General features: G+C 34.4%; 1 protein-coding gene across 5 annotated transcripts in view; it reads left to right on the top strand.

The window, feature by feature from the left end:
* CCSER1 (coiled-coil serine rich protein 1) overlaps nucleotides 1-18,145 on the top strand; it is a 620,464-nt gene that overhangs the window by 576,855 nt on the left and 25,464 nt on the right. Inside the window, exon 10 of one of the 5 annotated variants that reach the window (XM_048941937.1) lies at nucleotides 14,850-14,954. The exons of the other annotated variants lie outside the window; for them this stretch is intronic. Within the exon in view, the coding sequence (XP_048797894.1) occupies nucleotides 14,850-14,939 (90 nt within the window). The 3' untranslated portion in view covers nucleotides 14,940-14,954. The remainder of the gene's footprint in view (nucleotides 1-14,849; nucleotides 14,955-18,145) is intronic. 5 annotated transcript variants of the gene reach the window in all.

Below are 18,145 nucleotides of genomic sequence, written 5' to 3' on the forward strand. Positions count from 1 at the left end.
AAAGAAAATTAAAAGCAAAAAGCGGAAAAAAAAAAAAAAAAATCATTTCTGCAGATAGCTTTAGTGTCAAACTATCTGGGAGCAGCATGCTGGAGCTTGCTGAGAAGCAGAGCTCCAGTCATGACTGTGTGTCAGCAAAGCTGCCTGGTAGTCAGAGGTCACAGATCTCAGTTGCCAGAAGACAGTTACAACTGAATGTTATTGTGGAAGGCTTTACAGATTGCTAACAAATGTTTATAGCTTGGGGAGCTGCAATGTACACGGAAATATGACAGACTAACATGCAGTCTGCCTGGTAAAATCCCAGGATGTTTAAATTAAAATTTTGTTTTCAAGAATGCCTAAGAAAGAGGCATTTCTAGCATCTAGCACATCTTTCAGCAATTACTGAATCTTAATAAAATAATTATTTCTTGATCTGTGACAATTACTATGAATGTGGTCACTCTTGTGTATGTATGTACACATGTGTACTTCAGTAAAAATTATATTTTGTTAAGTATGCTGTTATTCTCTTGTACTCCTGATATTTGATAGCTTGTTCTTGTGATTGTCTGACACATGCTGTTTCAACATTGACTTACTGGGATAACTGCATATCTGCACTGCTTCATATCGAAAAGTTTATCCCGGTTTTCAGTTGGTGCTGTTTTTTGGTTTGTTTAGCAATAACAATAGATAAATGACTGAACTGATAGCACTGAGGAGAGAGAAGGTGCTAACTGATATTGAAAGAACAATTATCTGATAATTGCTAATCGTCTTGACAGTAAAAATCAAGAATCGCACTCATATGCTACTTTTCCTCAGTTTCCAAAAAAAGATAAGTATGTATATACACACTGGAGGGAGGTGAGACTATTTAAAAATACAGTTTATCTGTTACTTCAGTTTGGGCTATATTAAATAACAATTTTACCTTCATTCCTTGGGTAAAATTTGCTACCTAACTCAGTAAATATGATAGATGCCTTTTGCTGGATTGTTTTAGGCACTTGATAGCAGTACAGTGGTCTTGGACAGCAGAATTTTAGCGGATCTCGCAGCATATGCTAAAGGTCAGTGCAAAACACCAAGGCATACAAATAAGCAATGCATTTGAACTGTCCAAGTTTAAACGTGTTTATTGACTGCAGTTTTCTTTCCCGCAATCTTTTTTTTCCTTTCATTATAAATGAAAATTCAAATAAGCTTTCTCACTTTCTCAATACCTGTTTTGTTTTGTTTTTTTTTACTGTGTGGGTTTGTGTTTTGTTTTGTTTTGTTTTTTTCCCAGTAAGTAGAACCAATTAATCTACAGCATGGTGATCTGCACAGTTAGTATTAAATGTTGTTATCATTGCACTTCTTGTTTGATTTGTCAAGGTGGCATACTTAGTTGCAGTTTTGGGAAGTCACAGATGGATGTGCGTGAAGTGCAGGGTGGAAAATGAAGGGATTTTCCACAGATATGAAGGAAAGAGTACCTCTGGGAATCATGTTTCAGTTTTTCAACAATTGGTGCTGTCATTTTTTTTATTTTGACTCATTCTGCAATAGTATGAATTCATTGTGCATGTTGTTCTGCCTTTGTCACTGTACCTGAATTAAATCTAGTGGAAAAAAAACCTCTTACCTCTTTCTTCCAAGTGGCTCATGATTATAGTCAGCATTAGACTATTAATTAGTAAGGTGAGACAAATTTCTATTTTGTATGGAATTGTTTTTCTTCAAAACTTGCTGTGATCTTTCTCATCTTTATTCTTTCTTGAAGGTCAGTTCCTTATTCCATCAAAACAATTGAAAGAAATTCTGTGGGTGTGAGTCCTAGTATCTGAGCAGATGGTAATTGCCAGTCAGCTTCAGTTCAGTTAATAAAAAAATAAAACTGAGTGTACTTTTCTTCGCAAATGATAAACATGTATGTGGCAGTATAAACACTGCGCTATTGGCTACTGAGAATTGTCTTGATTCAAGATCCTGAGACATGACAGAGTACTTAAATAAGTTCCTTCGTTATATTGCATGCGTTTTCAAAAGCTAACTGCTATGCTAACTGGAAGTACCGTGGGTGTGTTGTGAAGCCTGTTTAAGTTTTGGAATGAGCAGATATATTCATAAGATAATGACATTTGTCATCTTCAAATATAAGTAAGATTCTCACCAAATTGTGGCCCAAATAGATTCTCCTCCATGTTGAGTGCAGACTCATGAGCTTGTGGAGCCATAGAAGACAATTCCATGTGAGGATTTTAAATAGATTAGGAAATGAAATTTAACATTCACTGTATCTCATGAAAGCATCAAATAGCTGAATGCTATTTATTTTTACATGTGAAATGGTTAAAATACTTTATTATATATTTGAGATATTAATATTCACTGTCAGATTTGCTTTCTGATGCATTCATAATTTGAATCTTGACAGATGCAAAGTGTTCAGAGATTTAAAGAAAGAAGGTAGTCTCTAGAAGAAGTATCCAGTGTACTGGGTTCAGATGCTGGGGCAGAAGAGCACATAGTACAGAAGGTACTTAAAAAGAATGTGAAATGTTGTTTTTACCTTTATTTGTGCGCTACTGAAGGTCCAAGGAAGACTGGTGGTGGTGAGGGCCTGCAGTGGTAGCAATGTACTGAGATGAAATCCTTCGGGTGAAAGCTTTGTTGGTACTCTGGGAAGTAAGAGAGGAAGACTTTATCCAGTGAAGTTCTTAGTACAAATGCATAGTTACCAATACGGAATAACTCCAATAAACAAGAAAACATGGCCAAAATTCTGGTGGAGTTCCTACTGACATGGGAGAATGGACTCAAAGAATGCAGAGTTCTACTGAGAGTATCTGTTTTAAAACAAAAACAAACAACAACAAAAAAAACCATAGATATATCTATCTGTCTGTGTATACGTATTATATACAAACACATTGAGATATTGAGTAAGATCAGTTATCATTGATCCTTCTGAGGCACAGGGATAAAAAAGAATTCTGAAAGTCTTGTTGTTTCTGTTTTCCATTAACTCTTTCTTTTTTTTTCTATTGTACAGTATGTCTAATGCAGCAGGATTGGTTACATTTACATTACATTTGCTCTTGTCTTTAATCACAGAACAGTTAAAGAAAGTTGAAATTATAGCGAAAGGGGGGGAAAAAAATGATCACTTTAGTCTTAGCATTAGAAATAAACTAAGGACAACTGGAAACCATGACATACTTCAAATTCACATAAGCTAATACATAGAGTGGCCTGGGTTGAAAAAGGATCATTAATGATCATCCAGTTTCAATCCCCCTGCTGTGGAGCAGGGTTGCCACCCACTGGACCAGGCTGCCCAAAGCCACATCCAGCTTGGCCTTGAATGCCTCCAGGGATGGGGCATCCACAATCTCTCTGGGCAATCTGTTCCAGTGTGTCACTACCCCTGTGTGAAGAACTTCCTCCTAATATCTAACCTAAACCTCCCCTGTTTCAGTTTAAAACCATTGCCCCTTGTCCTATCACTATCCACCCTTGTAAACAGTATTTTCCCCTTCTGTTTATATGCTCCCTTCAGGTGCTGGAAGGCCAGAATGAGATTTCTCCAGCATCTTCTCTAAGCTAAATAAGCCCAGTTCACTTAACCTTTCTTTGTATGAGTGGTACTGCGGCACTCTGATCATCTTAGTGATCCTCCTCTGGACTCGTTCCAAAAGCTTTGCATCTTTCTTGTAATGGGGCCCCCAGGCCTGGATGCAGTACTCCAGATGGGGCCACATAATACAAATCCAAGGATTATTTTTTGCAAAACTCCTTTATGATAAATGCTTATTTACTGTAGGCAAAACATTATTCAACTGGGCTTGTCTCATTTTCCTCGTAAGGAAATTAGGCAGCATCTCTCTCCTGTCCAGCCAGAAACCATATTTTTCAGTCTAGCCCAGTGTAAAACCAAGACATTATCTCCTAAGATAAGCACTACATTTCACAAATTGTTATGGATGAAAATGCACTTAAATACACATTTTTAATAGTCTTTACAATAAAAACAATGTATACTTATATCAGCCACATTAAAAAAAAAAATCTATCCATGAAAGTACAGCAAATGGGAGATTTCGAAATTCTCTGAACTTAAAGTATCTTAGTGCTCTGTCTGGTTGACTTTGCAGAGTATTTTTTGAGAGTATACGTTTCCTAAGTGTTTCTTGTTCAGCAGCTCCGTATGATACAGAAAACAGTTGATTTTTTTCAGGGTTTCTTATTGGTAGTGTTATTACAGCATTGTTTTGAATACAGCGTGCTATCGGTTGAGAAGTTCTTGCAGCAGATTTTGAGTTTGTAGCTTTCTCTCACCCTGGAGAAGCTTTCTTCTCATGGTTACAAGTAAGAGCAGCATTGAGCAGAAGTATCACCGGGGTTTATTAGAGAATTTCCTGAGTACTGCTTCTCAGTTTTTATTTGGATGTGATAATATGTTTCAGTGGAAAAGGTAAAGAATTGTATGTATGATAGATGCTGTTGACTTTCACACTTCAAGAAATATCAGTTGTCACATTTATCCATGGATTAAAAGTAATTTGCCAACCTTGTTAGTCACTATGTTCTCTTATTGTACTCAGAAATCTTGTAGTGTACGTTCTGTAATACAAATGTCATTAGCTGATTTTCTGAAGAACATATTACATACATTCCTATGAATGAAAGTTATCTATATGAAGTATTGATAATACTCTTTTCTCTTCTAGAATTCTGTTTACATATTACCCCAACTCAAAATGTGCTATTTATTTTCCAGAGTAATTTCTGATATAGTCTTGTATGAATTTGTTTCAAAACCAAAGTAAATGAAAAATTATTTTTTCAGTAAAAGATTTTTTAGTATTTTTTTTAGTATTTTTTTTTTTATTTTTTAGTAAAAGATCTGAAAAAAAGTTACCTTCCTAATTCCTTTTCCTCATTATTGAACTTGAGACTTGGTTCATTTCTAAAAAAATAAAAATAAAAAAAAAACCCAGAAAGCAAGCAACAACAAAAAACAAAACAAAACAACAGTGAAATAGCCACATGCCATTTAATTTTTAAGTTGTGTAGCTGACACACTTTGGCAGTCAAATTGGATGAGGCATTACAAACTTGCAAAGAAAATCCTGAGGAATACTTGAACAACTTTTTTAGTTATCACAGCTTTCTTTGTGCTATGCAAAAAGCAGAAGACTGGACAGGCTTTTATGGAGGACCATTTTGTACCTCATATACTAAGGTAGAGAAATCTCAAATAACCCTATGCTCTTAAAAGTTTCATTCTACTATTATAGTTTTATCTTCTGCATCTGCGATTTATCTCTGAGTTTGGAGTGTTTGAGAATGTGTTTGAACTTTTCTCCTGATGTAACTGCAGCTGATTTTGCACAGGAGAGCTATTTGCAATTCAGAGATGAGGTCTTCAGCAGCTTGCTCCCTATGTGTGGCCATCAGCTACCAAAACTAGCACCTCGTAAGAATTTCACTGTGTGATGCGGGCATGTGGCTTCCTAGCATGTCACAGTAAATCGAACCCTTATTTTGTACACCTCTGCTCACTCAGTAGGACTATTATTGCAGACTGACAGAAGCAATATAATTTCAAGTCTGTCCTCTTAAAAACCTGGAATTATTATTAATATTTAGCTACTATTATTAATATCTAGCTAATCTACAATTTCTGTAAAAGTCCTTCATGAACACAAGAAACACATGCAAGTTGTGGGAAATGAAATATCATCTGAGAAAAGAAATAAAATAGACTTCATGGTCTTACCATGTCAGGTTTGCATCACTGACATGCTATAAACATGCCGTGTAATTTTTCTGTTTTGCATTCCAACCCTTTCAAAAGAGAACCAGTGCTTATGGAAACATGAACAGCAGCAAATGACAAAAATGAGATCTCAGTGTACATGGTACACATTAGAAATAATGAAAATCTTGTACTGGATCCTAATATTCTGCTTACACTGAATAACTATTGTATAAGGGATGCTCCAAAAGTAATGCCTCTTATTTTATTACATTGGTTCACAACAGCAGAAGTGCATATCTGGTAGTTTTAGGTCTGGCAGTAAGGGTTGTACCTTCCCACCAATATTCTGTTACTTTTTGTTGCTATGTGACAGATGGGAGCAGATGGGCAGTCTGACACACTGGTGTCTGACACAGGAGTGTGGATGAATCAAAGGTGTGTCACTGAGTTACTTCATGTAGGAAAAAGTGGGACCCACTGACATTCTTTCATATTTGCTGAATGTTGATGGAGACCAACCAGTGGATGTGAGCACAGCAAAGGAGTGGGTGATGCATTTCAGAGTGGTGACAATGACAGTGGGTCATCTCTGCTGGTGCAAATATTTGCAAGCTTGATATGCAGGCTCTTGTTCATAACTGACAAAAATGCATAGGTAATGATGGTCCCTGTTGAAAAACAGTGTTTTATAGCTGGGAAACTGCTGTATAGAATAGTGTTATTGTGCTCTATCTGTTGGTGGCTTTCATGGAAATAAATATGAGGCATTACTTTTAAAGCAATCTATTTATATGTGGTTAAATTGAATTCATGGCACTCACTCACTGAGACAGGAAGGAAGTTAAAAACGGCTGTAAAGGGTTTTTACCTAGAACAGAAGAGGAACAGTAAATGTTTTATTGGTCTATGAATGATCTCAAACACGGAAGGGTAATTCATGTGGTGGTAGTTAAAAACAACAGTGAGTGAGTATAGTTTTGAATATAACAGCTTACAATTTATTTTGGACCATGAACAGTGACTCACATAAGTAGTAATTCATGTGTACACTGTTATGGACCACTAAAACAGTCTCTTTTTATGTATTTATCTCCAGCAAGAAAATGATGTTAATACGTCACATATGTAGGTGATAAAAATATAAAATTAAAAAGAGAAAGGTTTGAGTTTTTTCTTTAATAGTTCTTTATAATAGAACAGATGGATTGGATTCATTATTTTGCGAATCTTTCAAAAGCTCTTAGTCTCCAGACCAATCATACGGCACAGCTGGCATTTAATACAACTCTCATTCTATTAAGTGAATAAAATATCATTTCCCCCCCCCCCCTCTTTCTGTCATGCATAGCATTTATTCTGGATGTTGTTGTTGTTCTTTGTTTACAGAAGAAGGGAAAGTATAGGATGTTATGCTTTTATGACATAGATGGTGGAAAATTACATTTCATTCAAAAGTAACCTAGAATACTTATGCAAATCAGCTTAGAGAAGATTTTAAGCTACAGAAAATCCTCATATCGCAGAGCTAAATCAAGCAGGGCAATGTAGATGGGGGATTGTTGTAATGCCCAACTGTTTCTAATTCATGACGCTGTGCAAGTCTCAGACAGTAGGGGTTGCAAGCACTACAGGTTTTGCTTATTAAAAGTGAGTCTTTTATTTCATTCCTCCATCTAACTCCACTGGAATGGGTTCCAGAAAAGTTGGTGGAAAAAGTCTAGTCGAGGAATTAATTGCAAAATATAGCTAAATGATTAACAGCAGATAATGGTGGCAAATATTTCATTTGTTTACCATTTAAGAAATAGTACTGGTGTTTGTTTACTTCAAAGAAACGATTGGAAGCTAGGCAATTAGAAAATGTTGGATTTTAGTTCTAAACATCAGGCTTTTAAACCTGAGTAACATTTTCTAAATTGATGAGGAGTCAAAAGCTTGCCCCTAAAGTTGAAACCCGATGGAACGTACCTCTGCTGTTCTATTCTTTCTCATTCTTCAGTGTTTTCCAACAGTATTTCTCTTTCAGCTTCAAATATGTTATTTTCCACATTATGCAGATGCAAATCAAGAAAAAAGCAAGTGCAGATCTCCAGATGTGTATTTTGATAATTCTTTCTAAAAATAGGTGGCCACTATGGCAATATTTCCCAGTGCCTTTTAAGGTGAAAATTCAGTTATGCTAAGCAGAAGTCTTTCGGCCTGATGAACTGATGAATCTCAGTTCTGTAATGAGATTGCTATTGTCAACACTGTATATTCTAACTAGTCTAAAAACCTTAGAAAAATATATCTTTAAGTCAGAAACTTGACAAATTTTACCCCTATAGACCATTGTCTGTTACTATTTTGTTATCTTGACATTACTCTGTCCTCTTTTTTTTTTTTCCTGCTCTTCAAAATGTTATTAATTTGTGACAGATCTGTACCAATTTATTATGGAAATTGAAATGGTTCTTCTTATCACTTCAAGAGTTGCTTGTGTTTTTAGAAAGTGTCTTAATATTGACAACTTCTATGATTGTAAAAAGCACCTTTCTTTTATCTCTTTAACAAGAAGCAATTTCACATCTATCTGATCAGGTTCTGTTATCAGGATTAATTCAGATAAATGAAAGCTTAGCTTTAGTCAGGGCTGAAGGACTGGATCTTTTATTGCATTTCAGATAAACTACAGCTCTTCAGTGTGATGTTTCAGTGGACAGCACAGTATTTCCTGAGCATTGTCATGTTTTCAAAATCACAAAATCAGAGCCACAAACTGCCTAACTGTAGTAACTTGCATCTCTTTCCTACAACTCCATAGCACGTGCAAATCAAATATTACAATGCATATGAAGTCTCTAAATATGAGACTTGAGGCCTGTTCTATTTACTTTAACACATCAATTAAATATCTACTCAGTGTATGTAAGTGTGTGTTGCTATGTAAATCAGAACTGATTTTTGAAGATTTACAGGGATATTAGAATGTAAAAAGTTGCAGAGGTGGTGGCCGGAACAATTCTGTTTTCTTTCCTGATTTTAAATTAGGCAATAATCAGAAGGGAGAATAAATGAAAAGTGAGCGCAATATCAGCAAAACAGTTTGTTACATATGTCTATTAAATCAACAGGCTGAAATTTTGTATTTCAATTTTCTGGTGCAGAAAAGGATAGCATTAGTATTACAAAAGAAAAAAAATCTTCAAAATTGCACTAAAAATGGAAATTTGGGGAAAAAAACATCAAAATACGTTATTTTTATCGGTGTTTTCATATTTTTATCGGTGTTTCCATCTTTAATAAAGTCTAATAGCTGCAATTCTGCATGAGAATGAGAACTATAAAAACTACAAAATGTATACTTATGGTACTAGTTCATCATCTTCAGTTAATATTTCCTTTGGAGTCTTTTTGCCTTTATTTATAGCTTTACAGTATAGCTTTCATTAAAATTTGACAGATTAACTTAATTCCTAGGTGTGAGGTCATTCATTTAAAATAGTGGACATATGGCATATAAGAAGATAAGTATGCATATAAGTTATTTCAGCAAATGACATCTCAATACTAAGGCATTCAGTATTCTAGATTCTTATGTTGTGGGAATGTACTAAGTATTGGTTAAATTTTAAAATCTGTCTTTGTATTCCAAGAGTTTTGGAACCTTAACTATATTTACAAGCCATGAAACACCAAAGAGACAGGTCAACAGTACTTGAACATACATTTTTATTGTCAGTGTTATTGAGCAAGTAAATAAATAAGTATTATCATTAATTATACCTTATCAACTATATATCCTGCAGTGTTTTACACCAGAGGGCATCTAAAATTTCATACAATAAGAAAGAGCTGTAGTGTCTGCCTGTAGTGTCTGTCATCATTCGATAAAATTTTGCAAGTATGTGCTGTTTAGGTGATTACAAAATTCATAGAATCATGAAAATTTTGTGTTTAAATCAAATGTGGTAAACTAATGTGAGTTAATTATTCTGTTTTTGCATTAATTTTACTTTTTTTTTTGCCTGAGATTGTACGTGTAGATGATGTGATGGGACTTAACATGAGAATATTAGAAGTTGCGAAGATAGTTTTTAGTTCTGTGTTTTTTTCCTTCATCTGAGGTTTAAAAAAATCTTTAACCATAGTTTACTTGGAAAGGTTATTTTTTTACAGGATTAGAAAACTACTCATTGTAACGAGAAGCCACCAGAGCACTATGAGAATTACTTTCCTAGTGAGAAAGTCGTTGCTTGATTTTCCTTGATCTTGGCAGAAAAATAGCCATTTTAATGACTTTTATTTGAGTTCAATCTTTTCTGTGTTATACTTGTGATACGTGTTCTGAATATTAGTATTGACAGGTTGTAGATTTTCTCAAATGCGTATCAAAGGGTATCAAGAAGAAATTTATTTACTTTTTGCGTGTGCATTACATTTCTTCCCTGAAGCACTTCATATCGCAAGAGTTTTTTCTTCTCCACTATGATTCATTTTCATATCCAGTGAACACTGAAACTGCTTTTCAAATTGAGGATGAAAAAATAGAGAAGTTAAAACAAACAAACAAACAATTATGAGACAACAAATCTGTAAAACAAAGGCCTATTCACAAGATTTAAGTGAATTGCTGCGCGACTTTCTTCTTCTATAACTTGATAAGAAAAATCACCAAGTGAGGAATTGAAGGCTTTTGAAAAGTTTTTGCTCTTTCATTACTCAAACTGATAAAGCAAGGAAGCTGTGATGTTAGTAAAGGTACAGCCAACTCTAAAAGACACTGGTCTGTGGGCTGAGGTGTTGAGAATAATCTTGTACTGAATGGCCTTGGTGTACTAAATCTTTAAGTCATGTGTTACAATGAAATATGTTTTGAAAATACCTCTGAAGAAGTGTTGATAGCTGAACTTGAGTACTGCAAGACCTTTGGCTCTTTGAATGTTTTTACTGAGTTCAAGAAAAAGAAACTTATGATCTATACCAAAATCCCTGTCTCATTATTCATTTTAAGTGATCAACGTGCCCAGTGAAGTTCAACTTTTAGCATATTTTTGTGCATCATGTTAGTAGAAAAGCTAGGCAAAGCATATTCACTGATGGGAGAAAGTTCTGTTGCATTATTAATGCTTAATAAATTTTCCCTTTATGTCTCTTCCTCCTTCCCTTCTTTATTTCTTTCTCTTTCTTCTAGGGAAGATAATGCAGTTTGTTCCAAATAATATAGTTTATTTTAACTTTTTTGTGACCTGGGCAGAACTTTTGAATGAATCCGCTTGCTATTTTAGGCAAATTATCATTTATAAAATGTATGAAAGTACTTTAAGAACTACACAGTGCTTTGTAGTCTTGACATATCTGTTCGTGGCTTTTGTTCTTAATTTTGGCATTTGTCTGCATGTTATTAATGTGATGACATTGGTGTACTTTGTGGTATAAACACGATGTTGCAATTGTTAGAATTTGAGATATGTAGATATTTGTCTTATTCCATATTCTTTTTCTCTACATTTGACAGTTACAATTTTGTAATTATATGGCGTGTATTTGTGTATGTACACTTTATCTTTTACATGTTTATTATGTACAAAATATATCATATTTCTCTATGATACTAAGTAAAAAGTTTGATACTTCATTTGTGCCTGAAGGAAGTAATTACAGTCTGCTTGTTTAGATGATCTGGTCAGCTACCAATCTACTTACATTATTGGAAACTTAGGAAAGCAACTAAGGACAAATATTTTAAATTCATATTGTTGCCTCAAAATGCTGAGGATATTTAGCCTTTTATAATGTACAAATATCTGTCCAGCTGTTCTCCTTTTCACAGTGGGTCAGTATAGAAAATGAAAATTCTTTTGGGTCAAGTTTAGGAAAGGGAGATTACCAGTTCAAACTGTGGGCGAAACAGTCTTGACTTGGAGAAAAATAATTTAATTTACTGCCAATTAAAATAGACTTGTCGAGTGAGAAACAAAAAAGCCAAACATTAAGACACCACTTTTCCTGCTTTTCTTCTCCACCATGATCTCTCTTTGGGTTGCAGGGAAATCTGTGCTCCAGTGCTTGGAGTACCTCCTCTGACCTTGATATTCTCTCCATTGTTTCTCATTTTTTTTCCACCTCCTCCTCTGCCTGCTCAGTGTTTTATACCCTTTCTTAAATATGGCAGCCTTTAGACCTCACAATGGTCTAGCCTTGTTTGTTGGAATAAAATTTGTCAGCTAGTGGAGAGCATAAAAACTGGAGACTGATTGAAAAATGAATGTTCCCTTACTATGCTGTATAATGCAGTGTAATGTATCTTTACTAATGCTCTGTTAGTAAAGCATTATTTTAAGATTGAACGTGGAAAATAGCATGCATTGCTTAAACTGACCATTTTATTACACAGCATAAGCTAACTAGGATTTTTTTTTCTGCAAGGCTTTTTAATACGATCATTAGAGAATACTGGTAAGTTATAGCAATTACAGTATGTTTCGCATTACTGCTTGACTGAACAAAATCAAGAAAATAGCAAAGTAGGTTATGAATTGCAGCAACCCATATTGGTGTTCTCTTGAAAATACAAAGCTTCTCATCCAATCTTTGCCCTCACTAATCTGATCCATAATGTTGAACTGAAAATGTGAATATTACTTTTCATAACAAACATTACAAGTGATGTGTGAGCTCGAATCTCGGTTTTTAAGATCTGGACCCAGATTTGATTTCAAGGACTGTTGATGAAGCTATTCTACAGCAGTTTTATCAACAAAATGAGACACTTTGTACACTTGCTGAGAAAGAAATGAGCTGAAAATATTCTACAGTTTTATCAGAAATGAAGCTTAAAATGTTATCTATAATGCAGCATAATGCTAACTAAATTAGTATTTCATAAAACAGTTTGATGGCACTTCTAATATACATCAAAAAGTACTTATATGGTTCTGCAAGTTGTCATGGGACTACTACTACATTTGAGTTATTTATCTACATTTTTTTCCCTCTTTTGCAAGGTTTTAGTACTTTTGTCTAGTATTTTATGATTTGAGCAGTTTCGAAGAGCCAAATTCCTTGCTGAGACCGTAGCAATCTGGTGGCAGCAGCAGGGAGACTGCCTTTAATTTTGCCTTGTCTGTGTGTGCTGTGCTGTGAAGCTCCAGCCTCCCCAGGTCCCACAGCACATGGGACTTCAGGACTCTTCCTGGAGTAATTCTGACATTTGCCAGCCTTCTGCAAAAGCAGATATTGGCACAGCTCTCTCATGAAATCACTCAGAAGTTTCAGCCAAGTCAGTCTTAATTAAAGAACACATGCAATACAAACAAAAACTATGTGGCTAAAAATTGTTGGAGAGAATGAAGTGAAAGTGTTACGATACCACCATTAACCACTAGGAATTTACAGTCACTGTTCTCCATCTGATTTAATGGCTCTAGTCTGTGCTCCAGGGCCCTGTGTAATTTGAAAAGAATACAATCGAATTCACAGCAGAATGAAACAGTTATTTCTAGCCTGCAATATTTCTGAAATCTGAGAAATTTAAATCTCAACATAAAGCTTAAATGAAAGGTATTCTTTGAAGGCTTTTTTTTTTATTTTTATTTTTATTTTCCCAGAATTTGTAATACATTGCTTAACACATAAATCTTCCACATTCCTGTGTTTTAATACAGTTCATATAGTTAAGAATAACCTCAAAGATTATCAACTTTCTACTTTCTTGCTGTCTACGCTAAAGGAAAAGGAAGAAACAAAGACTGAAGAATTAGAAGTCACTTGAATTTTGAACCAAGCCCAGCAAAATCAATTTGTTTCTTCCCTTTGCTTCCCTAAGGATTGAAATAGGTTGTAAGAGAACAAGCAGCTTTGTGAATAGTTTTAAGGAAATTAAAATGCCTTTCTGTTACAAATTAATTAGCTTCAAGAACAATGATAGGAAATAATTGCTTTTTTAAAAAGTTTATATAGAGTCCCTAGGACTTAGTATTTAAATCCAAATCAGTTTGAAGACTATGTCATTACATTTCATTGTGTTTTTTCTTTTTTTTTCAAAAGACCAAATAAGGGGATCTCAATTTCAAAGGTTCAGCTGGAGCTGCACCAACTTTCTGAAATTGCAAAAGGTTCTTTATAATTTCTCCAGCCTCTCCTTCAAGGGTTAGAATAAAAATTTAGTATGACAAAACTGTCATATGACAAAACTCAAACCTCAGTCATTAGAAAAATCTTTTGAGATGTTTCTAGTTGTATGTAGTATGCTTTAATGAGCATATTCTTTCCATTGAAATTCATGGTATGCTTTTTCTGGTATGTGATAATAGTATATTTTGTCAATACTGAAGCTTAATTTGAAGGGAACAATGATATTTTGGCTATCAGTTACAGGTGAGCCTTTTTGACTTGCCATGTGTCACTGCAGAAGCACAGTAGCAAGATGAGATTCTCTTTTGAAATTTCCAATATACTAATATAGTTTTAAGGAGCCTTATTTCCAGCAGGGACCTAATGTGCTCTGGAACTCCCTACACACTAAAAAGTACAAAAATAATTCCCAATTACTGAGGTCCTAATTCAGAGGTCTCTGTACTTAGTGGGCCAATTTCCAGTGTCGTCAGTAAGAAACTACTAAGTTACATCATTTAAAGGCTGAACGTGAGCCTAAGCATTGCTTTAAGAACTTTGTATGACTGCACCTGAAAGTAAAGATTAGATTAGATTCATTATTCTCCTTTTTAAAAAAATTTTCTTAATGTTAATGCATGTCAGTTAGTAGTGCTGGCTATGGAGCATGGAAGTTACCTATTTCAAGCAGGAAAGGATTCCTGAATGAAAGAAGTAGTAGAAAATAGCTATGAATTTATATGAGTCGTTAGAAGGGTAGGATGAAATCTTTTTTATCAAATCTGCTCAGACCATTGATTGAGCTGTACACCAATTTCAGAGGGCTAAGTTTGTCTCAAATGAGAAGGTTATAAAAAAAAAAAAATGAGTAACTTCAATGTGTATCATTGTAATAAGCCACTAGGATTGTTTTGAACATAAATATGTGATAGATACAAGGATAATATATGGAATACACATATCTGTATACATCTGTTCTTAACAGCCTCAGAAAATCATTCAACTTTCTTTTGTGCAGAGTACAGAGACTAGAAATAAAAATGAGTATTGTAGAATTCTTCTGCCATGGCAACTTCCTCTCTGCAGGATGTCTGAGTTTCCATCATAATGGAGAATGTGGGAGGTGAGCAAGGATTTCCACTTTTCAATCTGGTTAAAAAACACAAATACTACAACCGTGTACTTACTTATCTACTGTACTTTGATTAAAAAAAATATCTGCATATAAAATTTAAATATATACATTTCACTCTATATAATGGAGAGGGAAAATAATTTATTATTTTTAAGTAATCTAATCTGGTATGTATGAAAGAAGAGATAATACATATATTATAATATATAATATATTATATATATTATATAGTATATAATATATATATTATATATATATATAATAAATTCTCACCTGATGCTTTCAGGTGTTGGCAGTTCTCATATATTTCTTTATACAAAAGATATCTGATAGGGAAGAAGAAAAATAAAGAAGAAAATATTTTAAGCTTATTCTTTAACTCCTCAAACAATCAGTAAGAGATATATGCTTGACTGCTGAAATAGATCTACTGAACAACTTCTCTTGGTAAGCATAAATGTATTCAAAAGACTTAAATCCTAGATAGGCTCTATTTCCAAGGATGAAATGTAGCTACAGCTAACATTCATCTTCTATATTGTTTTACATCACCATCTGCAACCATTTGTCTAAATTTTAAGATCTCCTCCCAGAAATCTGCAAAGAAAGAAATAAAAAATTAATTATGAAAAAGGCTTTGTTTAAATCACTATATCACTTGATTATAAGCAATGCAGATAAGCAAAAAAGTCTATAATCTTCACTCTCTAGATAGAAATGTTGAAATAATGCAAAGTTGTAACACTTTTTTTAAAAACAAAACAAAGTAGTGATGCTGATTTATTTGTCTTAAGTTGTTTAGTGTGTCTATGAATAACATTGAAGATGATATATTAAAATCTGATATTTAAAATCAATCAAATTTTAAAAATAACAAATTCATGCCAAGCCAGAACAGATGGAACTCAGGTATTTCAGTATAAGAGCATTAATAATTCCATCATTTTTTCTTTTTGGTAACAAATGATAAATGTTTTATTGGCTCTCTGAAAAAGCATGTATGTTTTTCAGAGACTAAAGTGGAGAGAACTGTGTTCTTCTGGACTGGAATCCAGAAAACCTGAGTCAATCCTGAGGTCAAAAGATCCTTTATACAATTAAGGAGTAATCAATTATTTCTTTAACTGTCATGTCCTATAAGATGATAATTCTTCCTTTTCTCCTGTGATTGGCACAAGAATAATTGTATTAATGTTTGTGAAGCAATCTTGTAGAGAAGGGGTAGTGATTGCATGAGTGGAGAAATGAAATGAGGAAAAAAGTCAAATGGAAAATATCATCAAATTTGAACTGCTGAAAGATGAGACCCTGCAGTAGTTTATTTCTGATACCATCCTTGCAGCTGACACTTCTGTAATATGGATAAGAATCTTTTATATCCTCCTATGGTAAACAGGTTCTCAAGGCAACATTTGCTGAAGAATTTCATATCCTTAATTTAATCATAAATTTTGTCTATACATTTTCTTAATAAAACGTGGAAAATACAAGAGCATAACGTGTTTACAGCTAGTTCAAGAAAAAACCAACACCACACAGAGTAATATCCTATGCCTGCTTTTGAACAAATCTGATCTCCCAGTGAAAGTCAATTGGACATTGCGTGTTGAGATTGTGTATGACCCATACAAACACCGTGTGAATGTGTCTTTAATGCAATGAGTTTATGCTACAGAGAAAATAGAAAAGGTCGTTAATATATTTTAGGTTTTGATTGTTTTCTCTTTTACATTATTTTCCTTAAGACAACAAAAATTACTGTGGTGATGGCTTCCATCTTATGGCCTAATAGTACCTAAGAAATGTGGATGTTTATGGCTTTATCATGGTGAAGCAGTTGTATATGAAATTGGGTAAATGCAACAGCAAAAGTAAAGTTAGATGGTGAACTACTAGAACTGCAAAGCTAATAATTCCCATTGAAATGGGAAGAGAAAGTTTAGCAACTACTTGCAGCTGCTTGCATGCTTTGACCTTCACAGAACTAGGAATGAATTTCTTGTAGAATACAGCAAATCCAGAAGCCAGGCAGGCTGGGTGGAGATGGCAGTGACATTGCACTAGGAATGAAGGCGATAGTTAAAAGCAGGGACAATACTGGCATTGAAGATATGTGGGATTCATTCAGGGCCAAGTGCTGATGGTGCATTTGCTAGCATTACAGCACAGTACTTCGTGCACCTGGGAGCAGATCTCAGGCAGAGGAGCACATGGATGCCCACCAGATTTGTTTTCTTTATCCACTTTCCTTTAAGGTTTGTTCTCCTTACTCTCCCTTGACTGAAAATTTTAGCTTCCTTTCTTGTGCCAGTAAAAGCCATTTGTACAACCACGTAGGAAACTATTCTGGCAGAAAAATAATTTTCCGTGTAGAGTAATTGAAAAGATGTGTTGTTAGCTACATCACCTTCCTTGTCCAATCCGCAGCACCACCATTCAAATATTAATGCTGGCATAAAGAGTGGAGCAAAGATAACTGGGAGCCAGGCCACCTTACCCTAAAGCAGCAGGAAACATGTACTCTAAGTTAAACAGTAAGCATGACACACAAAGGAGCAAAACTTAATATCGTTTTAATTAAGAACTTGATATGTTTTACACACACTTGAGGTTGTGTTACTATTGGCTTCCATAGTAGTGGCCATTTTTGTCTTGATGTCTTATTGTTCTTAAAAATATGGTTCCCATAATAGTACTTTACAGAGAACCCTGAACAAATCAGAGTAGAAGTTTAAATTGTACTGTGTGGAAGTCCTACTCTGGTTTTCAATATGATCTTGAAATGTCTATGATGCAGACGTCCTGCTTCCCTTGTGTTTGAAACAGAAACAGTAATCATCACAGCTAATCATATCAGCATACAGTCAGAATGCAGGCACAGCTGTTAATTATGGGGCATTTCTGAAATTGGCTTTGAAATACCATATATAATTTTTGCTATAATTTGCATTTAAGATGTTGGTGAGATAAAGGCATTATAGTTGTTTTCTTTCTTTCTTTTGGTCTTTTTCATGGCATTTTGATCTAGTTAGATGTAATGTACTTTTTACTTAATTTCTATACTGGCTATATAATTAAAAGTAGTCAGTTTCAGCCCATATCATGTCAACTTTTCTTGCTATATTATGGGAATATTACCTGAGCAATAAATAGGTTTCGTGAATGGAGCATTTATGCTT

This window comes from Lagopus muta, chromosome 4 (assembly GCF_023343835.1).
Source record: "Lagopus muta isolate bLagMut1 chromosome 4, bLagMut1 primary, whole genome shotgun sequence".
NCBI classification, from domain to species: domain Eukaryota; kingdom Metazoa; phylum Chordata; class Aves; order Galliformes; family Phasianidae; genus Lagopus; species Lagopus muta.